Consider the following 28000-nt stretch of genomic DNA (forward strand, 5'->3'; position numbering starts at 1 on the left):
ATCGGTATTAGAATGAAAAATATTCGGGCAATAATCATATTATAAAGCAAAACATTACCAGCAATTGTTACAAATTTTTTTCATAGAGAATCCTTAAATGAATAAAAATACACTTACCGGCGGCGGAGTATGATTGACACAAGACGCATATTTCTGATTGTGGGCTATGATTACAGTCGTTGTACTAAATAACATCAATGTAATCAAACTCAACACACTTATAGTTAACACTGTTCTCAAATAATTAATATCCTTGACACATTTCATTTTAATTAATGTCCTGACTGTATTTAATTTAATTAATTCCTCTTCGGTTAAACCAATACGAAAAGATAACATTATAATATTCGATAATTTACGCCTTGCTTCCAAAACTTCACATTTACGCCAATCCATTTGACTTACTGGTCAATGCTGAACCGCACCACAGGAATTAAATTTTATCAAGAATACTGGATTCAATGTAGGTTATCTCTTGTATAAGTATCGATTAGTTCTGCTTTGAATTAATTAATTTAAAAAAAACTATCAAAGCTGATAAAAAGGTTAAAATAAAATATTAGCTAGAAGGAGAATGTGAGTTTTAAAAACTATACAATTGAAAGTGGTCTAAACATTTTTTTGAAGGGGCGAATTTATTTTTGGGTAATTTTTCGCCCACTGCAACCCATTGGTACTTCACAAAATCTTTGACTAAATCTATAAATGGTTGAAAATTCTTTAGGATAAATTTATTTCTTGTTAATAATATTATCTATTTGTTAGAATCGAATACCATTAAATTAACTCTAGAGGAGTGCCTAACATTTTTCCTCCTCTTATCCGCAACGACGACTTTCGCTAGGATAATTTTTACAGAAATAACAGTGATAAAACTACAAGTTATGTAGGTTGAACGAAAAGTTGATAGAAAATCGTTATAGACGTCTTAAAGAAAATAAAAAACGGCTGAATGAACAGTTCTGAAACTTTTTTGTTCAAATCAAAGGGAAGTCCATGATACATACATGAAAAAAAGAAACACGAAGTTTATTAGCATGAAACTGAAGTGACTGAAGAATTCTGTATTATATCATCAATTAAGTGAAATTTATATTATCAAATATTAGTATGTGATTGTAAGCGGTTTGCAAGCTAAGTCTGACCTGCATGTGAGGAGACCCACCTTTTTAGAGTTAACTGCAATAAAAATATTTTGGATAAACATTTGAACCATATTTGTCAGTCGAAAGCCTAATCATGTACGAAACATCCCCCACACTGTCACCTATTTTTATAATAGTAATTTTAAAAAAAGTACTCGAATCTCGTTGAAATAAATTCGAATATTTTTTTTAATACAATTAAGTTCTAGATTAGATTTTCTAAATGTTGTTATGTAAAAAAGTTATTAGTTTTTTCATTTTAATATTTCCAAATCAGTTACTACAATGGCTACACTGAATTGTCTCGCATGTCATTTCTAGTCACATTGTTGCAACGGGCATCTGCAAGGTTGTCTCTGTACTAACCCCTAGTGAATCTCCTAACTTCATTTTTTAATTTTTTGGTTGGTTTATACCAAATGCGCTATAGATTAGTTTAGATTAAACATAAAAATTTTAATTAGTGCCTATAAAAAGGCACACAAAAGTTATTATCAAAACCAGTTTGCAAATTGTCGTTAAAAAAAGTGATTGGCCAAGAAATGGATACTTGGGGTAAGTAGGTTACATTTCAATTACTAGACCAATTTCTTTAATTCAAAAACCTTTATTTAAATATATTATTTAAGAATTTAATAACAGTGAGCAGCTTTTGGTAAAAATAATTGTTTTCTTTACCTTTTTGTATTTTATTTCTCAATTATGTTCAGTAAGATCTTCCACTTCACAAAATTAAATTTCAAATCCACTAATTAGTTTTTTTTTTATAAGATTCAGAAATATCTGAAGTAAATATTAAGGCTATACCGGCCGCCAAAAATACAAAATGGGAAGGAGAAGATGTGGAAGAGGATGTTATGGTAAGTACAATATGGAATTGACTTGAAGTGAAAGTGTTAACAAATTTATTTTGGGGGGCTCAAATATCATATGTAGAAAGCTGTATTTTTAACATTATTCCACCACAACTTTCTTTTACTACAATACTTAAAAAATAATGCTGGATATAACTAAATAACGTCTACGGAATTTAAAGCTCTGTTACTTCTAATTTGGAGTTTGATAGTGAATTGGTGTCAGCCCTATAATATATTAAGTAATTTTAAGTCACAATTTAAAAAAACTGTGATACTGCAGAAACTTCTTTATTAAATCAAAAGGCAAGATTTCCGTGAACAAACAAAGCTTTCCACCGTTGATTTAAAAATGTTATACGTTTTCTAAGAGATTAAAAGAGTAATTAAACTCTTAAATAAATATTAATTACCTTTGAGTATTTATCTATTTTAATCTTGGTCCTGTTTGCTCATTTATTATTTTCTGTTTTTGGAGGCAGAAAAGAAATCAACTTCTCGGTATTCATAGCTAATGTTGGCCTGTATTGCCAAAATTGGCAACATATTTGCGGAAAACAAACCATCTTTATCTTTTTCGTTTATTCATTTCAAATGAATAGTTACTCTGTAGCCTTTTCTACCTCTTTCTTCTCCGTGATAAGGTGTAAGGATTGTGGTGAAATATAGGTATCCATCAAAAAACACTCACCTTTGTATTACATAAACAAGTATAACGTTTGAGATCGTTAAGCTTAAGCGTACAATAAATAAAAATATTAACAATGTACAGCCAAAATGGAGGTAATATTGTAAACTTGGGCGAGCTCGTACAAGGCACTATAACCGAGAACGTTCGAACTGGAGTCCCTTTTCTCGTTATCTATAAACTTGTTGCCAGCGCGGATAACTTAAAATATCTGCGGTGTGGGGTACACGGACACAAGCGCTGCATGCATATTCATTCATTCCTAGAAGTAATGCAGGGTTAATTGATGTGACTAAGTTAAGTGTTAAAAGCGTGTGTATTTAGTGATGAGAGTGAGTTTGTTAGAAATTAATGGTGAAACTTTTGAAGTCTCCGCCTTGTGAATAAATATTTTTATTTTATTCTCTTTAATGAACTTATCGATGCTTCTTAGTGCTTTCGTTCTCGTTATAGCCAGAATATTTTAAGCGATTTTTCGTTATTGAGTTACACTGGTCCCACACACATATAAATCAATTCGTAAAAACTACTTTTTTGGACTTGACGAACCCCATAACGAATACCTCGATCGCAATACTTCCTCTTAACTAGTATTAATGTAAGAAGTTAGTTTAGTAAGGAAAAAAAAGCCCATTCTTGTGAAATGTTTTCTAATTTCGCTTTTGTTTAATTCAGTAAATTGTTTTCCTCAACCCATTTGCCTGACTGCTCATTACGTAACCCGAATTGAAAATTTGAAACTGCAATTAGGAAAGGAAAATCTCTAAAATTATTCAAATCATATATTGCTTTACTCCATAAAAAGATTAAATTATAGCTTTGTAGGAACCGTAGGGTACCCCCTGTTAGTTTTCGGTGAGTGTTGGAAGAGGTGAACCTTAGCAAATGTACCTCAATCAGATTGAGGACGTTTATAATAAAGGCCAGCTTTGCAATATTCTAATCAAGTTAAAAAAAATTTGCCTTTAAAGAAATTTAAATCGTTGTACTGTTAATATTTGGCTTGGTTGACTAAGAAGTTTGCCGACCACTAGTATAGTGCATTTCGTGCAAACTGTCTTAAACCTCAAATGAACCTTCCTGCGGACAGTTTCAAATAAAAGTGATAAACCAAACATGAGGTCTAAGCCCTCCTAGTTCAAAGAAGTTTAAAATAGAAATGCTTGTGGCCCAAGTTGTTGTACGAACCTTTCGAGATGTAAATTGGCCAAAGAAAAAAAAACTCCGCGTGATCGGATACGAAAAAAAATACTAACAAATGGATGTGCAAGGTTATTCGTAAGGTTCCGAGCTTTGGCATCTTAGCAATGTAAACAAAATACACCACTCGCCGCGTAATTCAAACTACAATATACCCTTCTGATTTTGTCTTAATGAAAACCAAATATACGGCTAAATTTCCATATTTGATGAAAATTGATTGAAGTCAACTACTTATAGAAATTCTGGGTGAATTGGCTGTCACTCAGTTCTGTGATAAAAATGGTTCGGGTGCTCATCCCACCGAACATGAAGTATTGAAAAAGTTGTTAGGTCCGCAGTAGTGGATAATATCTTTGATTTTATCCGTCGTATCACGCTCTCGAAAAAGTCAGCAAGTGTAGTGCGAGACGGTAACGTGAGTGAAGTCGAAATCTCAATATCAAACTGACTAATAATCTACCTCTGATCATAGATAAAAGTCCAATCAGGGAATCAATAAACATACTAGGGATAAATTAAATAAATAATAACCTGCTGTTTATCCAATATTTCTGCTTACATGGGTTTACGCTTGTATTTACAGGATAGTTGGGATCAGGATACGGACGAAGAAGAGCAAGAACCCAAGTCGGCAGCACCACCTCCTCCGCAACCTGCTAAGAAAAATAAAAAAATTGGAGAAAAATTCGAAGAAAGAGAAGTAAGTATTGTTTAAGGAAACCTCAGAATGTACATGGGAACGTGATGTCAATGAAACCATGACATACACACTGCATGCTTTAACGTCCTATTAATATTCTTTAAATTTTGGAACAAAATTAGTATGTAACATTTCACTGTATTCGTTTTGCACTTTTCACAATGATAAAAATCTTAACAAGCGATGCCACTTTATCTTCAAAGCTACGAGGCGTTGAAAATTTTCAGAAACCTAATTAAAGACAGTTATCTTCCCAAATAATTTTCCAGAAGATATCACAATGCAACCGACTTTCTTTCTAATCTGTTTTCCTGCCTTGCAAACTAAACAAATGGTGAGATTGTAAGTCTGTTCTATTTATTCAAGCCGAATTTTTTTATTTGTAGAAAAAGAAAGCTGAGCAGTTAGCCAGATTAAAGGAGGAGGTCAAACCTATGACACCGGAAGAGAAAGTAGCTGATAAACTTAAACGGCAAAAATTACAGGAAGAAGCTGATCTTACTCTTGCTAAAGAAGTGTTTGGTGAGTTTCACTTCTAAGACTAAAATATACTTTCTAAATTTAAAATTTTGAGTAGAGGTATCCGATACGAGCGATTTAAAGGATCTGTGTTTAGTTGAGTCAGTTTGGGTATAGGAAAAGAATAGGAAAATGAGCAGGAGTAAATGGTTAAAAAACATTACGGTCATTGATAAAGGCAGTTAGGTCGTTCACTTGACTTGGATTAAATTAAAGCTGCATCCAAATGAGATTAATTTCTAGTCCATCATCTGCTAATGTATGATTTCCTATTACTATTCCTAAGGCGACTGTTTAAACTTTTAACTCCTGCTTCCTAAAACCTATCAAAATAAGGTGATATTTATTGCAGGAAATTCCTATGTTATATTACCGTTCTATTCCTTCTGACGCACAGAAAGTGCTAATTTGATACCAATGACCTCTTGGGTCAAAAAACATTTTTAACTTCTCTAATTCATTATTTGCTCTGACAAAATTGGGGTGACGTTGTGTGAAAAGTTGTGCTACACCTTTCCTCTTTACGCCATCATTTGTTGAGCGTCTAAAAATATTTAGGTTAAGAGGTTGGGTAACAATTTAATATGAATGGATAGCCTTAGTTGTCGTGCAAGTAAAAAGAAAAACATAGGCCTCAATTCTAGGCGAACGTCGAGGCACGCATGTTTATTGTATCCCTGACTGGTTTCGGATTTTCATCCATAAATAGAGGTAGATTTCTATTTCACTTATGTTTCCGTCTCGCACTACACTAGTCAGGAAGTGTAGTGCGACTGAACATAGTTGAAGTCAAATTCTGTACACCAAATTGATAATTCAACAGCTGATGATACTTGAAAGTCTAAAACCAACCAGAAATAAATTTAAAAAAAAAAAATTGCATGCTATGACGGATAAAATCAATGAAACTTTCTTTCCTTTATTTCCATTTGATCAAGTATTATTAAACTTTTAAAAAACTCTCGTCACTCTGGAAAGATACTGCCTTAATGCATTCTTATTATTTTGCAACATTGAATTAAACATATCAGTTCATTTTGCTAATTTAATAAAAATTGCTAATATTATTCGCTTGAATTGCATAGATTATTAAAAGAAATTAGTTAATATTAAAGTAAAAGTAATGTGGGTGCGCTAGTTGATCGAGTTAGCCGTTTAGAAGGTTGAGGGACCCAGAAGGTAGTGTGCATTAAAGTATTTAGACATGTGTGTTTTTTTGAAAGACGTAATAAGGAATTTAGATCTAATTATAGCGATTGTGAAGATTTAAGAAACTGAACCTTTAATAATAAAGTTGTTATCTTACACTAATGTCATTTATACAGACGGGCTTTATGCATAATTTTATGTTAAGTCATAGACGGAAGCGATTAGCGAAGATATTTTACTATAAATTGTTTATATTAACTGTTAAATGATATCTAAGACCTAGACCGGGAATCGAAACCTGCGCTACAAAACATCTTAAACTTTGTGGACCTAGCTATAGTGGTGCCCTTTTGTAATGTTAAAGACATAATCAAAAGCAGTGTTAGAATTCTTTTTATAAGAATTGCCTTATGAGAAAGTTATGTTTGACCGGATTATTTTAATTGTATTTTCAAAGTTTCATTATACATGTACTTGTCTTACTTATGATTATTTTACAGGTGTAATCGGTAGCAATATTGTTTCAATGGAATCAAAAGAAGATTACGATAAGTTCCGTGAAGATATTCTCAGAATATTATCTGATGGTATCAAGAATACGCATTTTGTTAATTTCACTGAGGAACTCGTACATAGTCTTTGCATCCATCGTAAGTTTTCTAATTTAGTAATAAATATTGTAGAGTTATTTTGCATCTTGGGTAGAGCCACTGAGCGACACAGAACCATTCATCATCCTTACTCTAAAAAGTAAAATTATCCTCACTCTTTAAGTATCCTTACTTTAAAAAAGGGAAGGATCCCTTGCCAAAGGGAAGATGAACCACGACCATTTAATTATAAATCACCTCCCCGACGATAGGACAGTTAATTTTCATTAATTTTGACCGAAAGAGTTACTTGTATGTATACTGTACAACAGAAAGCCTTAAAAAGCCCAGAAAACGCAGTTTAATAATAATAATGAATGAAAAAAATATTGCGTGAGAATATGTGAACAGAATATATTTTTAAAAAACACAGGAAACTCCTCAAATTTGAAATTATCTCCAGGTACCACCACCGTAAAGGGGCGGTTTTGCTTTAGTAGTTGTAAATGCGGACTAAGAAATGGGAGATCACCACTTCAAGTCTTACGTGTACTTTTTATTTGTTAGAAAAATGTTTAAAGTTGAGCTTCCGCGCTCCATCCCTAGTTGAATGTTTAAGCCCAGTTAGAAAAAATAAGGGATTAATTTATTAACCGCATCCCTTACAAAAAATGTGTTGGTGAAAACTCTGTCAACAAGGAGCTCCACCATTAAATACATCACATTTAGGAGGAGCTGGTATCCCTAATTAAAACCTGTAATGGTATATCAGTATAGCATGTTATATACTTATTTTTTTTTAGTATCTTCGGCGGATATTAAGAAGATCTACACATGGTTGGGAAATTTACATATTGAAAAGAGTAAATTGGAAAAAGGTGAAAAGAGTAAAAAATCCAAAGGCAAAGGTAAAGCTAAACTAAAAATGGAAGGAGATAATGTAAGTAACATCTGTTTAAACCAATTTACTTTCAATTTACTGGTCACTTATTGGGAGATATAAAGATAAGTGACCTAGCGATTAAGATATTTCTGCTAGCTATTGGATCTATCGCTGCTATCATTCCATGGATTTGCATTCAAAAATCATTTTAATTGAGAATAAATAGCCTGTTCAGGAAACAGTGACATATTCCAGACTAGCGAAACCAAAAACCGATAGGATTAATTTTAAAACCTTGAATCTTCTCTTATTTTTTCGTTAAATTTTACGAAATTTCCAAGATGCGAGAAAACCCTACCAATGAAATACGTGAAGTTCTAATATAAAATAGATGTCCTGGATGAAGATAACTTTTGAGGTTTTCTCTCTCACTCTCTCTCCCTGCCTTTTCCAATTTTTTTAATTGGACCTTAGCTGCCCTGAACATTAGTGAAAAAGTACCTTCTCCCTCTCCTCGATTTATTAAAAATCAGCGTTTGCGTAGAAGTTTTTTAAAATTCATATTGAAGTGATCTCAATCACTCAGATTTCTGAGTTCAACCCTACTCTTTTTTTAATTGAGGATCCCTTATTTCGTAAGGTAATAAAATCGTAAACTAGAAGCTTACTTTGGAATAACTTAATGAAAAAACGATTGGTACGCATGAGGCATAAGAGTGGATAACAAGTCTATGGAATTTCTTTAACTTAAAAAAAGGGTCATTTTTGTTACCCCTTTCTGGGAGTTTATGCTATAATTTTCTTTTAAATTTGTCTTTTTTTTATTCCTCTTGTTTTGTGCTTTCAGGATTATAGCGAATATTCCGCATATACAGAAGATTTTGATGACTTTATTTAGCTGGGCAAGTTTTTGATACTACTTACAATTATTGTATTATTATGGATAATAACAAAATGGACAATTCAACGTTTTCTGGTGTTATTACTACTGTTGTATCCGACTGTGCTGTTAATTTTGGGTTCTTATTACCATTTAAATATTGAATCATCTGATGATCCAAGTGTGTCCTTAAATGACGTTACGCTTTATATGATTCAGATTAAGTGACCCTATAAAACGAATAATTTTAAATTTATGTTTTGTCCTCTATAAATCAAAAATGAGAACAAGTCTTCCTTTACATAATTGCATATGAAAATAAATAAAAAATAGCGTTTTTTAATTTAATATTTTTAATCTTTTGTTATTTTGAGATAATTTTTTTTTTTAAATTAATTTATTTATTATTGTGAAGCCCTCAAACTTTTAAAAATTACTGATTAGAGGTGACTAAAATTCACGTGTTTTTTTTTTTTAATTGTTTTTAAGAAAATACTTTTGTATTGGCCAAATTTTGAATTCAGTTAGATTCACTAGTATTGGAAAACATCAACTTAGATTTTCCTTGATCGCTGAAACCAGAGGCTTTGTTTTGTACTTTCATTGAACCGCTTTCCTGGGCATCAATCTTCATGCATGTCTGTGATAATCACCCACTGACACGTTTAAAGTCCGAAAACTATAGAAAACATTCTGCCCTGGAAAGTGCTAGAGCTAGTGTGAAGCCACAAAATAAAGCTCGACTTCTTCATGAACGAAAAAATTCTCTTATTTCTTGTACTATAGCATCACCCGATCATGTGACCCACACATTTTTTGAAGTTCCTAATTTGGAAGCAATTTTTTGTGGAGTAATGCGCCGATTCTCCTGAATCAGTTCGTCAATTCGTTGGATGTTATTCCTTGCTGACAAAATCGTTCTAAACAATTTTTGTCACGCAATTTAACTGTTTTAACATCTCTTCACCCAATAAAATCATTACCTTAAACCGATTTCATTCATCAGTGAATCTGGAGCAATGCCTTAAAAATAAGCGCTCACTGTGATTGCTTCCTTAAATTTTAGAAGAGACCTCACAAATGTCACAACTTGTTTCATTATCCATTATCATCTGGAGATATAATTTATCAGTTAGTCAATATGATATCAAATTACCGAAAAAAAAGAATCACGGAAATTACCGTAGCATCAGCTGTAAGTGTCATTGTAGGACAATGTACAGCTAACAAAAATAATTTATATTATTTATTACGTCTAAAAAAAACCAGTTTACTCGGTAGTAATTAAACTTAATTCAGCTGTTCTGGGGTTTTCTTCCTTTCTGAGGAAATGTTCTTTCCTGTAGTCCAGGTTAGATAATCTTATCTATGTGCATACAGTCCCTCCCTAGGGATGAGAAGTAGCTCTTAGTATATAAGTAGGTCCCCTGTGCCTACACAAGAAATAAATGTAACTAAAATGACAAGAATGTCACAACCAGACTCTAGACATTCATTGCTTCATTATTCCGTAGTGAACAGAAAACTCAATGTAAATGAACCTGGAGAAGCGTATACAATTATTCTGTTTAGAATTTGAGCTCTGCGTTCAGTCCTCCTTTACAAAGAACTTATTTCAGCTTTTATTTAAACAAAAAAAGCAAAATTAAGAATCACCAATTTTTAATCAAATGATTTTATTAAACTCGGCATGTTTGGAAAAACATTTGAATTCCCTTTTTCTTTAAATACGGCCAAAAATGTGGCATTTTCGTCATTTGACGCCTAAGTGCCAATATTAGCTCTAATGGGCTTAGAACCATGTCTGTATAAATGTGGTTTCTTGTTTCCTCAAAAGCAAAACTCGTATTAAGATGGTCCGTGAAAAAATCCTAGGTGACCTCAGATGTTGGCGTGCCTAAACAAAAAATAATAATAATAATAAAGTAAATGCTAAAGCAGGTCACTCTGCCCCTCCTGAGTAGATTGCAAGAGTTCCTTCAACTGAGTTTACCTACTTTTCGTTATCTTCTTTTTCACTGCCCTGTCAAGCTCTTACATTTCATTCTGGCGCAGGCTCTGCTGTGGTTGTTGGGATAACATTGGTAGACTGAGTTTTTTCAGCTCATTCCTTTACCTGGCGATCAGCTACCTCGTTCACGACGACCCGTATGGCTATAATGAGAGCGTGTTACTTTTCTTTTTGTCTAATCTTTTAGAACTGTAGCTTGAGAGCGGACAAATATTCTGTCCTCATCCAGCCGCTACTTCCGACTGGCTGCGGAATTTCGAATGCTTGCAAGTATGAGTTGCTCTACAAGTCAAAGTTGCTTGACGGATAAAGTCAAAGTTCTACCTAGCACAGCGGGCCTAACCACATTTTCAAATTATCTAATTGCTTGCAACTGCATATTTTCAAATGGGAGGATATGTTCTCGCTCAGGTCATTCCAAATCCTGATTAGTTGCGACTTGAGTTTTTGTGAGGTTTCCCTGAACTTTGGGAGGTTGTAAAACTTCAGGCAAGCCGCTTCTCTTCGAGTTTATTGAGATTCTAAATCTGCTTGGAAATACTATCCAGGTGTAATTCACTGAATTAGGGCACGTATGTAGATGCTAAAACTCGCCTCTCTTCCTAAATCACTTTAAAAAATTATTGTCCGACACAAATTTTTTTAATTAGAACTGTATGAAAGTATTGTGAATAAAATTGTAAGAATTGTTCGAGTAGGTATTTTATTTAATTTTTTTTTTTTCTCGAAAAAAGAGGAAGTGAAAATTTGATGTTGGACACACTACTTTCTCTTACTGCAGTTTACGTGATTAGCTTTTTATTTAATTTTCGAAGTTGCTTTTAAAAAATAGTTGACTTCAGTATTATTTAACTTTATTTGAATAAAATGATATTGTAAGAAAGCGTGACGTCAATATTCCCCAGTACTCCCACTAAAATCAGTGTGCTCTAAACAAAGTTGTTAACCAATGTGATAGATTCGTGTATTGAGTACAGATACAATTGAAATTTGGTGGTAACTGAAAACTCTTCAATGACAAAAAACTTAAAAGAAAACTTGTGATCAACTAGTATTCTTTCAAATTCGGAATTTTTGCAACAAATCGACAGTAATAGATTTTACAGGTGGTTAAAACCGTACATTTTACTTTCATGTTACACTTCAAGTGCAGATTAAAGACAGTGATGTAGATTATCCGTATTTATTCGAATAACCACCAATAATAAATACAATTTCATTCTATATTGTAAGTTACTCTTTACCTATGAATAAATTGTTAAATGCTTGTTCAACCAAATTAAACTTTCTTTTAACCCAATGTAATAACATTAATTTGAATTATTTTAAAATATTTTCTTCTAATATTAATCTTTTTTGAAGCTGCTTTTCTATTAACTCATTTTACTCAGTTTAAAATATTTTCTGTCTCGGTAGTCATTTTTACTTGGAACATGCTTGTTGACTCATTCTTAAATAAATTGATTGTAAGAAGTGACGATTGTAAAGAAAATCGTGGCTGAAATTGTTTAGGATGAGGCAGTAAGTTGGTTAGAAGAAATTATTCGCATTAAACGAATAATGGAAACCAATTTATAATGTAAATTACTCGAATAGTTTCGAATTATACCCTCTAGTAATTAAGCAGCTGCAGTAATTAAGCGTCATCGCTTATTAAAGACTATAACATATTCATGTAACATAACCCTTTTTATTTATTCAAGCAAAAATAAAATTAAAGCAAAACTTATCTGAAAGAAAATATATTAAAATAAAATTTTGAGTAATAAAGGCCAAAGGCTGTTAAATTAAGGCCCTGCCATTTGTATAGATTATATTTTTGTAGGTAATAACTATATACGGCTGTGCCATTATTTGAAGAAGAAAAAACTAAACATTTTTTGAAACGATTTATAAAAAGAAAATGAAGTTACACACACACACACACACACAAACACACTTGGAATATTAATAAAATTTTACAAAATAGTAATAATCTTATAGTAATTAAAAAATTTAACGATTGTTATTGAGAAATATAATATGCAAAATTTTCTGGGCAATTTGTTTTTTTTGTGTTTTTTTTTGTTTTTTTTTATTTGTTTGTGTTGGTTGAAGTACTGAGAATGTTTTGTTGATTTATAGGTCTAGAACTGAAATATCGTTTAATTGTATAAATGTTTCAGCACGGAACTGTGGCTTGTTCAGTGTGACTCTGAATGAGATGTGGTTGTGTTAACACGTAAATTTAACTTTAGGAACAAGAAAGGGTTACTTACAGAAAATGTTGAAATCCATCGTCCAGAAACGGGTGTGGTGTGCTGAAGTATCATTTTTTAGTCTTTAATTAGTATTTAAATGTTATATGCTCGAAATTTAGTTTTTAATAAAATATACGTGGAAAAAGCATTTTGTTTCCGTGGTCATTAGTTGTCAATAGATCACCGTCCGTGATCAACAGAGTTGTCTATAACGAAATAATGTTGTCCGAAGGCCGGCGCTAATGCCAATACGTTGAATTTGGCAAACAAAAAATCAAGTCACCGATGTAAACCAACTGTCTATAAAATTTCAACAGAGCCACTGCTGGACAAATCCCTGCAGAAAATGTTTTGCATCATATATTACTAATCTTTGAAGACCTAAAACCAACAAAACGGAGTTCAAAATAAACAGATAAAAGTAAATAAAACATTTGCTTATATATAAGGGCCTGTTTGGAAGTTCTGCTAGTTTTGAGGGCATTATAAGTTGGACATGGACTTAATTGCGTCCAAGAAGCCGGCTGTGTAGAGTCTAGTCTAGATTTGCATCATTGTCTCTGCAATGTTTCTGGAAAATGTTGATGCCAGTTGCGCATGTGTTGAGTGAGTTTCTGGTTTGTTGCGAAACTTTTACAGTTGTACTTCAAAAAGTAATGTTTTTCGTCTGAAGTGGGAAACATGAGAAAGAAATGAAAGTATGTAAAAACGGTTTCACAGTTCACCTCAACAAGAGTCTGAGCAAGAAAGTTTGCTCAAAACAATATGTGGAATCAATTTTAAAACTGGTCGTAAATGTCCATTCCACACATGTTTTTGAATTGTTACGAAAGAAGGATGCTTTAGAAAGAATTGCATGATTATTTCACAATATGTGGAAAGAACATTTGCGATGAGTTGATGTATGCTCTTGGCCCTATATTTTTTCAGCAACTTTTCTTGGTATGTCTCTTTCAAAGAGAATCATGTTTATAAAAATGTTCATTTGTTTTTTTGATTCGCTCTTTTGGCAGGAAACGAGAAATATTACTTTTTTTTCTACAACTCACCGGAAACAACATTCAACAAATGCGCAACATGTTTCAGAAACATTGTTCACAGTTTGGACTATCATTTAAGCTATAGCTTCTAATCAGTCTCACAACAGATCTAAAATAGCAATGTTTCAATCGTATGAAGATTTTTGGAAACCGTTGTTAATGTGTTTCGAAGCAATCTTAGAAGTTTTTAAACTTAAGCTTCCTAGTATATTGCCTTTAACTACCTTCATAAACTCATTTTATACATTTATTAGTTTATTTGGATGATTCAAATTTTAGTAGAAAGTTAAGATTTGAAGTTTATGGACTGGATATTGTATCTTCTGTTAACTCTCGGGCCATTCAATTGAAATAATATTCGAAATATTTCCTGAGAACCTTGATCGTTGATTTCTTTTTTATAATCTGAATCTGTTTTATTGGATGTAGGTCTTGGTAAATCGTTTGAATGTGATCCCAAACCCTTCATCTATTGTAGAAAAACGATTTTTCAAGTGCTATAATAATTAAATTAGAGTTTAATATCTAAAAATTAAAAGGTTTACATTTGTGGCTAGTCAGTTTCCTAATTCTGAGAAAAAAAAATGGGATCCATTTCCAGAAAATGAAAAAAAAATCTGTTCTGTAAAATTTTACCTTCGGTTAACCGATTATTTCCTTAATAAAAAAACAATAATGCTGTTTTATCAGTATCGAAATGATTTCATCAACCGTGCATGTTTGATTTCCCTTTCGAGAAAGGTTCATCCAGGTTTGTTCGGATAAATTGGCTTCATTTATTAGGCGTCTTTCACTTTGCCATCAAGATATCTGATTTAGAGTACAAGTAAAATTTAAAAAAAAAATCCTGTTAGAATGAAGCAAGTACAAACACGATATGACGGATGAAATCATTAATACTATTTGTTTTGTATTTAAGGCGCGTCAACATCTGAGATTGGCGCCTCGAGCTTTTTTCAGTGCACTGCCGGCCTCCAGACAGTGTTCTTTCGTTTACAGACATCACTGTCAATCACCGGACAGTGAGCTGTAAGAAGCTCTTAGGAAGGGAAAATCTAAGAGCCTGCAGGTGGATTCGAACTCGTGATTGTCCAACATTACAGATCGAACCATATGTTCAATGCCATTTTAATATTACTTACACAGACAGCCAGTACAGTAAACAGTACTTAGGTGGAGCTCTTAGACGCAATCTTAATGTGGCAGTTTCCCGAGAATCTACCAAAATCAGTTTGCATGGAATACGTTTTTAACAAAAACGACAGGTGACTTAGGTTCGTTAAACAGCGTACGAAGTTTAAACAAAAACAAAACAAAAAAAATGGTGGTAGGCTTTATTGTTTTGATGAAAGTCGCGAAAAACATAAAATTCCATTAGTTAAATCATACAATCCGAAAACGGATTTTGAGGAAAATAGGAAAAAAAAAGCTTAGAGATTTCTTTCACAGTTGAGATAATCTACATTTTTACACAAGTAGTATTCAAACGTGCTTTGTCTCAAAGAAACGGATTTCATAGAGGAAAAAAAAACAAATTTGTACCTCAAACTAGCAGAAAATAAGTACAAATTTGGCCGAAATGTTGGGAATCCTTGAACTGTATTTCACCAGTGTGCCCCTTTTTATCTGCGATTAACTTGATATTGGTTTAATTTTAATTTATATATATATATAATTTTCTTAAGATATTAAGTGGTTTATAACAAAAAAAAAAAAAAAAAAAAAGAAGGAATTGTAAATAGAACCATAATTGTAAATAAAACAATATAGATTTAAAAATATAATATAAATGAATGTATTTATAATTTTTATTTTACAATGTTTTGAGTAATAAATGCACTGTTGCTCAAATTTAATGCACCACTTTATTTAAATTTTTTCAAACAAAAATTTTGTATATCAGAAACTGCAAGAGAACGTTTCTGCTAAGAATTGGATGATTGGAGTCTTCTTCATAATCAAATAAATACCTAATCTACCTCACGATATAGAATTCCTTGAAACCATTTTCTTCCATTATTCCTTAACCCCCGTGGGTTTCTTCCGGTGGTTTCATTCCAGTTCCTTCCCTGTTAAATCAAGTCTGATGCTGTCCTCCAGCCCTGTTTGCTTCGTAGATAAACCTCGCGGTTCTTTTTTCTCCTTTCAAGCAATATGTGAGAACCTTTTCAGTCTTTCTTAACTGAAGATTTCCTTTAACTGGCCTTAAGCTTCTTCTTTATGTTGTAAGGCCGAGACTGTCGGCTAGATAACAAATATATTGTAAGCATCAAAGCTGTGGTTGCGGCGACTGAGCAACCGAATACACATAATTGTCAGTGTTCAACGAAAAACCAAACATTGTCAGGTACCCGTCAAGCTTAAACAGCAGTAAAATAAGTATTTCAATTACACTCTACTTAAAACTCACATATCTCCGGAACAAATATCTAGTTTGAGAATCTCACCATCTAATCATCTTAAGTACCATCTAATCGCCTATACTGTTCTGCCTAATACTAGAAAATATTAATTCTAACTTAAGCTAGAGCTTAAGTCTAACCACTTAGACTCACTTCTGCACTGTTTTCTCCGATCCCGCCGCTACAATGAAGAAAGAATTGCCAAGATAATAGACATTTTCCGACCGCGCCGGGCTGGGCGGCATTTCTCCCCACTACATCAGCTGCAATTTCCTCGCCACCGTTCTGTTCTAAACTGATTTTTCAACTAACGCCCTCTACTCAGAGCTAACGGCTTTTTAATCTCTTGCAAGAGCCCCAAAGTACTATTAGTTTCAAATTTGGGGACATACACTTTCGCCTAGCTATAATTATTTTTCACGAACTTAGTGTTCTTACATTTTAGATGATACTATTTTTCAAAATTCACATAATCTGTAAAAAGTCATTCACATGGTTATTCAAAATTTTCATTTAATTTCAGAACATGCTGATGCACTAATGATGGTTTTGACACATTATACTAGATGTTTCAAAATAAACTACAGTGCCCTGGAAACAAAGTTATTTTCACGAAATATATAATACACGTTATATATTATGTAATATCTTGATTACATCATGTCTGAAAACTAGAACATTTGCATTCCAATCTTGTTATGATTTCATTACGAACATGGTTCTTCAATATTATATTATCAGTGTCCCATTCTGTGATACCCCTTGCATCTCATTTCACCTGGCCTGGATCTATCTAGCTTTGATGTCTGAACATGTGGTGCTACAATTTATTTCTGAACCCTAATAAAGACAAGTGCTTAGTTCTGTGGACTGCAACTAGAACGCTGTTGCCTAACCTTACTATAAAAACGTTTTTTTAGGGTATTACATACTTTACAGCTTTGCAATTAATTCTCTGTCTATTTTACCTTCATCACTGAAGTGTACATGTGATACCGAAATAGTTAACGTCCAAGTTATGCTAGTTCATTTTACCAGTACTCGTCCCGCATTTTACGGAGGCTCTTTCATTTTCCTCTTCATTTGATGCTTTTGGTAAGTTGCGTTCTTTAGTAGGGGCTTTCTATCTCATATCTCAAGCCTCGTTCCTTTAGTCTCGTGGTCACAGAAGTTGCATTGGGTTGACAAAGAAAGTACGATTGTTAGTGCATGGATTTGCGTGAGCTCATTACTCAATTACTTGTCTTGATCACAGAGCTGAGTTGCCCTAAAAAACCTACTCTCTTTCGAGGATACATACAACTTCTGTTTTATTCCTTGTTAGAATTCATACTAAAGACGCTTTCATCTAAGAAAAAAAAGACGAAGTATGAACTGGGATAATTAAAGGTAAAGGTAAGTATAGAGAAGTAATAGTACAATAAATTGGTCAGTCTCTACTTTCTTTATTGACTATTACTGAATGTTCCGCACAAGTGATTTAAGCACAAGTTTGATTAACAAGAATTTTGGTTAGGAAAAATGGTATGCTAATTTTGAAAGCAATGAATTTTCTATTTATTAGCTATTTGCGAATACGTTACTCGTAATTCTCCGATGAGTAGAATTTATTTCACCCCTTACAACTGTAAAGGTGATTGAATGAAATGTTCCAATTATTCTGCAGACACGAAAGGTTAAATTACTACGCTGAACTAAAGTGACTATGCGGTCTTAGCCAAACAGAGTATGCCATATTTTGCTTAGAAAGGACATTTTTTCTCTTCCGTCCAAAATTGCCTGCTACCTGCTAGTTGCCGGCTTTTACCGGACTGCAGGCAACGGCAAACCCTTATCTATGACCCGTTCGTTTGCGACTTTTTCGTTACTATCGATGAATATATTTATTGCATGATTATTAATTTCCCGTAAATGCCTGGTTCATTAAACTTCCATAATTTCAACGAGAGTTAAAGACTATCTAGTAGACCACTAAGACACCCTAAAGCTTTCTTGTATTTTTTAAATTTATATCAGTGACGATGATAGTTTATTATTATTGTGTTCTTTTTAAAGGTGCTCAACATCTAAGGTCCTTCGCACCTGACAATGTTGCTGAATGACACTACACTAGCTCATCCTAAACTAAAACTATCATTCTAACAAAAAAAAAAACACTCATGCATATAAATACATTCATCCAAATAAATACAATCACACACATTAAATCTAATCGCGATTTGTGATGGAGTACTCGATATTCCTCGCATCACATTAATAAGCCTAATCTAAGATAAAAACATATTTACATACTTTCATAATTAGAGACTAGCATAGTGGATGATAGTTTAAAAATTCCATCCCTACACTCTTTTTCTCGCCTGAATCCTAACTATTCTTGCTAACATGACTACTTTCAACCCATTATAATATAAAAACAGAATTAGTCTTACGGATAGAATTTTTTGAAATTTGCACTTTAATGACTGGGGCAATTCGGCGTTACTTTTACTTTTTCTTATTCAGAATTGCGGTTCTACCGCTTTTCTCTAAATATAAGATGGTTACTAGCTGCATAGATTCAAACCTACAATTTTTATTTAAAACATAACTTTTTGGGTAATTTACAGTTAAAATAAAATCTAAATACAACGATATCATAAATAAAATATATTTTTCTTTATTTCTATCCCAAAACCTCCATCACCAAAACAATACATAAATTAATTATCTCATGCAGTTATAGTGCCGAAGGCTCTACCCACTTGTAGGAGCCATAGTATTTGTAATTGCCTAATTTTGCCATGTTGTCACCTTCAATGGGTCCTCTTGATCCATATCTGTGGAAAGTAGAAAAAAAAAATTACTGATTAGGTGACCAAATGGATGATACACGAGTGGACGATATACTCACCAGGATTATCAATTTTTTAATATCCATCTGAAAACTAACCTTTAATGAGGAAAAAAGGAACACCCTACTTAAATGAGATACTGCCACTATTGAAACAAAGCTGGGGGTTAAAACCTTATTGCCTCATTGCACTACTCAATCTCGATAAGTTGAACAGTGGTACTAAACATTGCGGGTGATAAAGGGAAATAAAAAAAAATTGAGAAAGCTGTTAAATCAGTATCTCAAATAAACAAGGTGAACCGTTTATATGCACCCGATGTATATGTTTGTATTATTATTAAATGCGAATACTAAGTAAATAATGTGAGCTCAATGAGAAGCAATGTAAGTTCTAAATGGATGTCTTTAAAGGATGTAAACCCACCCACTCTTATCAAATCCCTACACATTGTTATGCCAACTTCACCAAGTTCTCTATACCTATATGTTCAATGGATAGAGACAAGAATCTGCCGAATATAATGATATTATAAATACTTTAAAAATACACAGATGTATTAGAAAATACTATAACCTTCTACAAATAAATTATAAGTTGGTAGCCGTGTACGTACGAAGGTTACCAACCTGAGGAACTTATTTTATCACCTACAATGAGCTAACATTGGATCGACGTACTAAGCACCAGGAGGGACATGCGTGTAGTAACATGGCCAAATCAAAGCAGTATACAGACGCAACTTATTTTCATGGGACAGCTTAGATTAGACTCTCCGCAACACTCGTTAAGGCTTGAGGCCTTAACCCGAGGGTCCTGTATGTATACTTAATCCACACAAGAGCACATATTGGTTGATAGTAAATGAACAGGTTCAGATTTCAATTAATTTGTACTTTAATTGAAGTGAACTCTAAATAATATAGAGAATATCTCAGCGCGAATAACATGGTTATACCCGTTATGGTTCTCTAGAAATCTATGCGATATAAATCTATAATCATAAATACTTGCTTCGAGTGTTAAAAATATTACTTACATATACGGTATCGGTTTTATGCGTTTAGATTCGATTTCGTGCAATACCGGAGTAAAGATTCGCCAAGCTTCGGCCAGTTCATCAGATCTTACAAAATGCATTTGTGAGCCACAGAATACGTCGAGTATTAAACGTTCATACGCATCTGGTAGTTTTACATTCTGAAAAAAAAACACAAATCTGGTGAGTTAGAGTATAATACACATTTTTCTGCAAGAGGTAGTCTCACTAGAACTGTGGTGAGATAAGTCTTTTAAAACAGAAGATAACTAACTGCATCTATTCAAGGCACTAGAGTTAATGAACAGTAATTGAAAAAAACCGACTACAATTTGTGTTAATTATGCCCGATTAGCAAATAAATTCTTGCTTTTTTTATAGTGCAGTATTTTATTTATTTTTTAAAGTTTTTATTTATTTATTTTTCTGACGCATCGACTACGATGGTCATTAGTCCCTTCATTTTTAATTTGTGTACATTTAACGGAATAACAGATTTTAATTTTTTAAATTAATGTTAACACATTTGTTTTCCTCCCCCTAACATTTGCAACCCGGAGCAAAACTAAAATGCGGCGACATTAAATAAATTATTTTTAGTAGGAAGAAAAGAATAATGCCAATTTCAGCCATGATTTTTCATTTATTTTGCCGAGCTTTTGACCTAGGGACTAGGTTATCTTCAGGGCTCATTACTCGTAATAATAAAATATTTTAACATTTTTATAAGGTTGGTGTATCTTCTGTCCTGTCTGCTTATGAACTCACATAATGAAATTTCTGCGAATTTTGGTTTTAGAATTATACTAAACACACAAAGATATATATATATAACACTTTTCAAATTTAAAGGCCCTTAAAACAAATTATTTGAAACAAAGTCATAATCAAAACTCTACACGAATGCAGTGATAGGAGTAAAAGAACGTAAAAAGTGGAAGCTTAGTATCAATGTAATTCGGAGTGTACTATGGTATGTACACTAATATAGATAAAGAAGTGCATCAGTTTTTCAGTATCATTATGCACTTTTCCAATTTGAATTTCGTGTAATACGTGAAATATTCCTGAAATAATTGCATACCTTATATCTACTTCCATATGTGAGATCTAATTCGGTTTCCTCCATGTCGAAGGTCATACCCGGTGTTTTAGTCATCATTTTAACGTAAACCGCTTCTCCAGGCTGGACCCTTATTACAAGTTCATTTCTCTTACATTTTCCATCGAATATATCACCAGGAATATCCTGGTACTGTATTCGAATTTCAGCTTTCCTATCATTTAACGCTGTTAAATAAATAATTTAAAAAAAAATCAATTACTTAAGCAAGAACGAAAAGATTATGTGTGGAAAGATGAGAGAGAGAGTAGTGGGCAGTGTAGGTTTTTGAAAATATTAAAAATAATTTTGGAGAACTCAAAAGCCAGAAATTTTTAAATCATGTTTGCTTTCCCTGTAAGTTCACTACATGAAAACAGTACTTCTGAGGGAAGACGTCCTACCAATCCAATAAAGTCGATGTTCTCTGAAAAAAAGGCACTATCATCGCTTTTCTACTACTAAAGCTCTCCTAGATTGTACCGAAAAATATTGTGTAAAATAGTAGTAGACCTAAACATACTTTACCATACTCAGGTGCCAAAAAAAGTCATTTTGTTACTGGACAGTAAGAAGCTCCTAGGAAGAGAAAATCTAAGGACCAACATCTGGATTCGAACCAGGGATGTCCCGTGGGAATCCGTTGGCTAACCAATCAGCTAATCCCTTCCCTCCTTAGTTTACTTCTTTATTTTTGTAATACACAGTTGGATGCGAGATTTGATTAATTTTTCCAGAAATATCAAAGAGTCGAACAAAGCCTTACATTTCTGGAGTGTGACAAACAAAGATAAAAGAAAATTTAGATATTCTGCAATTTTCTATTTTGAGTTATGTTCACAAAAAAAAAAAACAGACCGATTTTTTACATCACTTTCTCGCACCGTAAAACATTTATTTCCAGCGAGAACTCACAAAAAGTGTAAATTGCATGAATGCAATAGTTACGTACAATTGTAGGTAGCAATAAGACTATGATTGGGACTTAAACTGAGTTAGTTAGTGCTCTCTGTCCTTGAACCCGATCAAACTTGCACCAAAATCTCAGAGTTTCCCCTTCAACCCTTTCAAACAACTTAATTTTCCTGTAAAAATGTTCTATAAAAATAATAGGCCTATATCTGTGGTCTAGCTAGTATCTTAGTTCTAGGAAAAACGCCTGCAGATGTGTTTTCCCATAAAATTCAAAAATGTTTACAGTTAAACTTGGTTTTACCTTTGCCACACCTTAGGATGAATGGAACGCCTTCCCATCTTTCATTGCTGATCCTGAGTATAGATGTACAATATGTGGGAGTGATCGAGTCTTTAGGAACTGTAGGATCGTCTAGGTATCCTTGGCTGGACTCACCAACGGAATTTAAATTAGCAAAGTATTGTCCGAGTACTACATCCTCCATTTTTACTGGCTTTATACATTTTAATACTTTTACCTGAAATAAAGCTGGGATTGAAACAAAACTGATTTGCTATTACTGTAATTAAAATTAAAAAATTTGTTTCAAAGGTGAATTTTTCAAACGGTGTCATTCATTGCAAGGCCTATCATAAATTACAGCTAAGGTAATAACTGATGCAGAAACTATATGGCATAAGCTATATGGCAAGTGACAAAAACTACCTGCGTTGTATAGTTTCAAATTTAGTGTCAACTAAACCTCCCCACCACCATACTCTCCTTAAATAAATGTTTCAGGAAAATACTTTCAAATAGTAATTGGTTATATGCAGTTTAATGCAGTCACTAAACTCTTATCGAATATTTTAACTCGAGAAATTCTGTGTCAGTTGACCCACCTTTTCATTTCGAATATCATCTGGATGAATACTGGCCGGTTTTTCCATGGCAACAAGGCTCAGTATCTGCAGCAGATGATTCTGCATTACATCTCTGATGATGCCAAACTGGTCAAAATAGCCACCACGGCCTTGAGTACCAAATGGTTCCTTGAAAATTATTTGAACAGACGCTATGTAAAGTCTGTTCCACGTTGGGCTAAATATGGTATTTCCAAACCTAAAAAAACAAAAAACACACAAAATGATATGTTCCGAAAATAAAAATACGGAAGCACAGCCAACTTCCTTCCCTAGAAGTGCTCTAAAATGAATCAGATTAAATAAAAGTTACAGATCAAAATTTATAGGGAGAACATTTGAATATAACGAAAGACTTCGGTGGTTAGAAAGTTTTAGTCTTCATTTAGCCAACATCTTCAGAATATGCATATTTATCTAAAAAAAAAAAAAAAAATAAGAATTTGAATTTAACTCTGTAAATATTCGGTGAATTCAAATTTACCGAATATTGTAATGCAAATATATATTTACACACTGCTCAATGTTATTTTACCGTGATTTTATTTAAAGTTCAAAAAAAAGGTTTTATCCGTTTCCAGAGAAACAAAGTCATTAAAGTTGCACTTGCAGATAAATGCAACGGTAATTTATGCTACGACTAATAAAATCAATTTTTTTTTTTTTTTGTAATATTATACAGGTCTTAGAACTACCTTAAAATCATTAAATTTTGAACCATTTCTTTGCCGAGATAATGGTCGATCCTGTAAATCTGATCTTCCTTGAAAAGCGATGCCAGATGATCTGTTAACTTCTGTGAACTCTCAGCATCTTTTCCAAACGGTTTCTCTACAATGACTCTAGTCCAGCCGCTGAAATAGTAAGTGAATAGTTACAAATTTGAAAATTGTAGTCACTGAACCTTTGCAAAGGGAAAGGATTAGCAGCAACACGCTGGGTTTTTATACCGGATGCCACGGACTCACTGCTTCTGGCCCACCTCTTCTCCTAAGGATTTCGTCATCACAGGTATTATTTTGTAGAAGCGTATGCCACATGGAGTCTTTTACAATGAAAATTTGGCTAGCATCCATTCTCCTAACGGCCTGTTGAGGTGTAACTTCATGTGCCACTATTCTACAACTTCTTTTTGCTTGGAATTAGCGAAAAAGTGTCTTTAGATACTACCAATAAACAATACTGCAACAAGTACAAGACGGCTTATGGTTGGATTTGACACAACAAAACTGAGTAAGTCTCACCAACGTCACATAATGGCCACTCTTTCTTTCTAAGGTTCATAATAATTAATTTTTTTTTAAGTAAACGTGGTTAACTTAAGTTCACTGATCAAGGTTTCCAAATGGCATTTCACAATTCAGCCACTCAAACAACTCAATAAAAAAATAAAGCAAATGATGGCAAAATAAGAGAGCACACTTACGAGGGTGACATGCAGGATTGTCGTAAATTAGTGGTGACATATTGGAAGACGGAAGGCGGCAAGGCAAGGTAGAACACTCGGTTCGACTTACCACCGACTGGCTCGTTGTTCTTGATTTTCTCGTTCAGCACGTCGAAATCTGATTTAGAAGTGTAGGAGCCTGCCACGTACACATTTGCACTCCAGAACTGGTCGTAGAGTCGCTGCTGCTCTGGAGTCACCTAGCTCAGCAAAGGAAAATCTGGGGTGAACACTCGCAACTTTTTCTTACTGCAATTATTAAAATTCTAATTTACAAATTTTCTTACAAATTTACCTAAATGTATGCACCAAATAAATAACGGTAGAACGGTTCGTAACATTTCTGTCTAAGTTATGATAGGATCTACAAAATCAAGATTTTTCGTTCTTCAAAATTAAATTTATTTTTATTTATTTATTTGCCACTAAGGCTAAAGCCTTATACAAACAGAATGACATTTAGTGATATATTTAAGAGTGATACATAAATAAAATTAAATGAGCAATCTCTAAAAATTAAATTTAAGAAAATAAATACAACAGTGGTAATAAAATTAAATAAAATAAATAAATAAAAGTAGAATGTAATTATATACATCTGTATACGTTCCTTTATATGTGTGTGTATATATATGTAGCGAGAGAGAGAACAAAAACTATATTACTTATTTGAAACAAAAAGTTAAGCAAAAGTCAAACAATTGAAATTATTCGTTTGTTAAAAAAGACCTTACCTGAACACTTAACTATATTCAATAAGTAATTCTTTTTTTCATTAGTAAAAATAAGGTTCTGAAAATGCAAGAGCAATTTTTGTTAAGCTGGTATTTTAACAGGGTGCATACAGAGTATAGGCGGACTAAAGCTAGGTAAGTAGTGTAAGATTTAAATGTTCCCCACTAATTGTGGGAAATCTTTTACAAAAAATCAACCAGGGAATCCTCAAAAACTGTCCAACTTGTCGAAAAAATAAACATTTTATACCGACCTTCATATAAGGTTCACAACGAAGTTGCAATTGATCCTTAGTCAAATTAGATCTTGCATACCCCACGAACACCACATTCTTTGGCAGGAGACCATCTCTGAACAGCCACCAAATTGTAGGATAGATTTTCTTCTTCGCCAAATCACCCTATACAAATAAATATATTAAATAATTGAAATTCATAGTGTACAAAAAATAGTGTTACTTCAAAATTAATAAAACATATTTATTAGTATTAAATATGTCAACCCACTATCATTTCTTTGTGAACTCACTTTTAGGTGTATTACTCCACCAATTCAGGCAGACGGCTACTATTACTTTGTCTTCATAATATAAATTTTCTTAAAAGTATCGTAACAAATCATGTTTACGCGTTCATTTTTTTTAGCACCTTGCGTCATGCGGTTAGAGGTAAGGAGCTGCATGTCCTAGGACAAGCGTCAAGCACGCACCTAATCACCAAAAGAGGAGAGGCAAGAAATACCACAAGAGTTAGGATGTCTTTACGCGCTTCTTATTTTTTTCTTTACTTACTGTTTATCTGTCTCAAGCTTAGTTACAATTTACATAAAAACTATCTTAATTTCGTGAATAATAATATAAAAACATTATTAATCAGTACCAATTCACTGATCATCACTGTGAAAAGAAAGTATTATGCTCTCCCCTGCAATCGCAGAATTAAGAAAATCGAGCAGGATCAATGAAGAACATTTACTAATATTTTATACAATTATTACTGGCGCTAATGTAGCAGTCAAAGCGCCAAAATTAAATAATAAGAATAATTTTGATACACATACCGAAGCTCCTAAAATTGTAAAGATGTGGCAGACATTTTTTTCAAAATGTTGTCCCTCATACTGCATTTCTTGCGAGCGTAACGACATTCTTATCAAGTCTAAAGACTCTTCATCAACTGAGCTTCCTACAAACCATCAGGAACTATTGCTTAAATATCCCACCACACACAATCTTCTATTGAAGCGATTATTATAGTTCTAACTGATACTTATCTTAAACATGAAAATGTACACCACTACATATCTCAAAAATGGATTATCACAGAAAGTTCAAATTTATTATTTATTTGCTTTTTATTTATTTTAAAATCAAGTCATAAGATTCCACAGTAGCTTTTCTATCAGAAAGCACAGTGGCCCTAAAGGCTACTTGTAGAGAATTAGTAGCCAAAACCAGATCTTTGTCGCCTGAACGCCCGAACATTTGGGACTTTAGAGTAGTGAGGGGTGCATACACTGGACCTGAATCTTTTTGAGACTTCGCAAAATGTCCCAAAAGGTAGCGAAATCAGGGGAGCACTAAATTATAGTTCAACCCGTCCATAGGAAGAGGCGAAAAATTTTACTACGGAATGATTCCAACGACGATCGACCATTCTGATGGGCACCTGAAACTAGCATTACGTGGGCCTGACAACGGACGTCTGAGTATGATGTGTTGGGAAGAAGAGGAGCCAGTACTGCTTCTGTTTTATTAGTGTTTTGAAGCTTTAACCAGAAACTTCATTTAGACAGCTAAGTCCTATCAAAGGGACACAACTGGTGTTAAGCGTTAACTAGTACACGCCAAAATAGGTGGATTCGCGAAGATGTAGTCTGTCAGACCAATCTTCCTCTCAATTTAATCGACAATATAGTTTTAGCCAAAATCTACAAAACTGAAAATAGTTTCTTTACTGAGTTGGATTTCACAATTTTATCAATTTTCTTGAATATTTATACAATCAGACAGTTCTGTATGATCAATAGAAGAAATACCCATATTAGATGCTCCCATTCAAATATTGTTGCCATTTCAAATTTGTTTCATAAAATAAATGAAAATTACAAAATTGATAAAATAGCATACTTTGTTTTTAATATAAATACATAACAAGAAGTTTTATGAATTTCACTTACTAAAGAAATAATATAAATATAAAGTGAACAAATTACTTCTACTTACTAAGATCCATTGTTAATCGGATGATTGCAAAAACCTGCACATTACGAAATCATGTATAATAATAATTCTCTATTAGAAATAGTACAGAACCTTACTTTCAAAAAAAAAACTACAACTCAGTCAAGGACTGTTTAGTGTTTACTAAACAATTTAGTAACTTGCTGAACGAATCGTACAGGTTTCGAGAAATGGACAAAAAAATATCGTACAGAAAAAAAGTTGAATCAATTAAATCAAATTTTAAATCTAATCCCAGTTTAATACAATCAAAAATAGTCCGGAAAGAATATAGTTTTATACTGCTTTTAAAAATACAAATTCTCCCCCACGAAAAATTTAAATTTACCATTTTATTTCCTTTGGTGGCCGTCTACTGAAGCAACTGGAATTAAGCTAATACTAGAATTAAGGGTAGAATTATAATGAATATAAAGGTCCGAATAAAAAAAATTAAACTCATTAGACAAGAACTCTCGGTAGTCTTTAACATATTTTAC

General features: G+C 33.0%; 2 protein-coding genes across 3 annotated transcripts; one reads left to right on the top strand and one right to left on the bottom strand.

Annotated features, from left to right (window-relative positions):
• Positions 1-1449: 1449 nt before the first annotated feature.
• On the top strand, positions 1450-15758 carry LOC141459437 (eukaryotic translation initiation factor 3 subunit J-like). The gene is made up of 7 exons (XM_074138529.1): positions 1450-1700; positions 1917-2005; positions 4474-4590; positions 4977-5112; positions 6759-6908; positions 7652-7788; positions 8579-15758. Exons 1-7 carry the CDS (start codon positions 1688-1690, stop codon positions 8627-8629), a joined length of 693 nt encoding a protein of 230 aa, XP_073994630.1. The 5' UTR covers positions 1450-1687; the 3' UTR covers positions 8630-15758.
• Positions 15759-18940: 3182 nt separating this feature from the next.
• Zw (glucose-6-phosphate 1-dehydrogenase Zw) lies at positions 18941-27661 on the bottom strand. Of its 2 annotated transcripts, XM_074138526.1 has the most exons (10): positions 27504-27661; positions 26339-26463; positions 25533-25679; positions 24524-24744; positions 23793-23951; positions 23077-23296; positions 22496-22712; positions 21262-21467; positions 20178-20338; positions 18941-19123 (listed from the first exon to the last, which is right to left on the bottom strand). In XM_074138526.1, the coding sequence occupies exons 1-10, from the start codon at positions 27511-27513 to the stop codon at positions 19024-19026; spliced, it is 1566 nt and encodes a 521-aa protein (XP_073994627.1). In that variant the 5' UTR covers positions 27514-27661; the 3' UTR covers positions 18941-19023. The 2 variants fall into 2 exon arrangements, with proteins under 2 accessions (XP_073994627.1, XP_073994628.1); XM_074138527.1 differs by lacking the exon at positions 26339-26463 and having other exon boundaries at positions 27504-27645.
• Between the last annotated feature and the right edge of the window lie 339 nt (positions 27662-28000).

Source organism: Rhodnius prolixus, unplaced genomic scaffold (assembly GCF_049639745.1).
Source record: "Rhodnius prolixus isolate KJV_2025 unplaced genomic scaffold, Rpr scaffold_11, whole genome shotgun sequence".
NCBI lineage: Eukaryota > Metazoa > Arthropoda > Insecta > Hemiptera > Reduviidae > Rhodnius > Rhodnius prolixus.

Excerpts from the sequence above, each read along its gene's own strand:
- Zw (XM_074138526.1), bottom strand. Across the intron at positions 23,952-24,523 it reads CAATCCTGCATGTCACCCTC|CGGCTGGACTAGAGTCATTG; the intron begins GTAAGTGTGCTC and ends TTACTATTTCAG. Across the intron at positions 21,468-22,495 it reads CATCCTAAGGTGTGGCAAAG|CGTTAAATGATAGGAAAGCT; the intron begins GTAAAACCAAGT and ends TTTATTTAACAG.
- LOC141459437 (XM_074138529.1), top strand. Across the intron at positions 5,113-6,758 it reads TCTTGCTAAAGAAGTGTTTG|GTGTAATCGGTAGCAATATT; the intron begins GTGAGTTTCACT and ends ATTATTTTACAG. Across the intron at positions 7,789-8,578 it reads TAAAAATGGAAGGAGATAAT|GATTATAGCGAATATTCCGC; the intron begins GTAAGTAACATC and ends TTGTGCTTTCAG.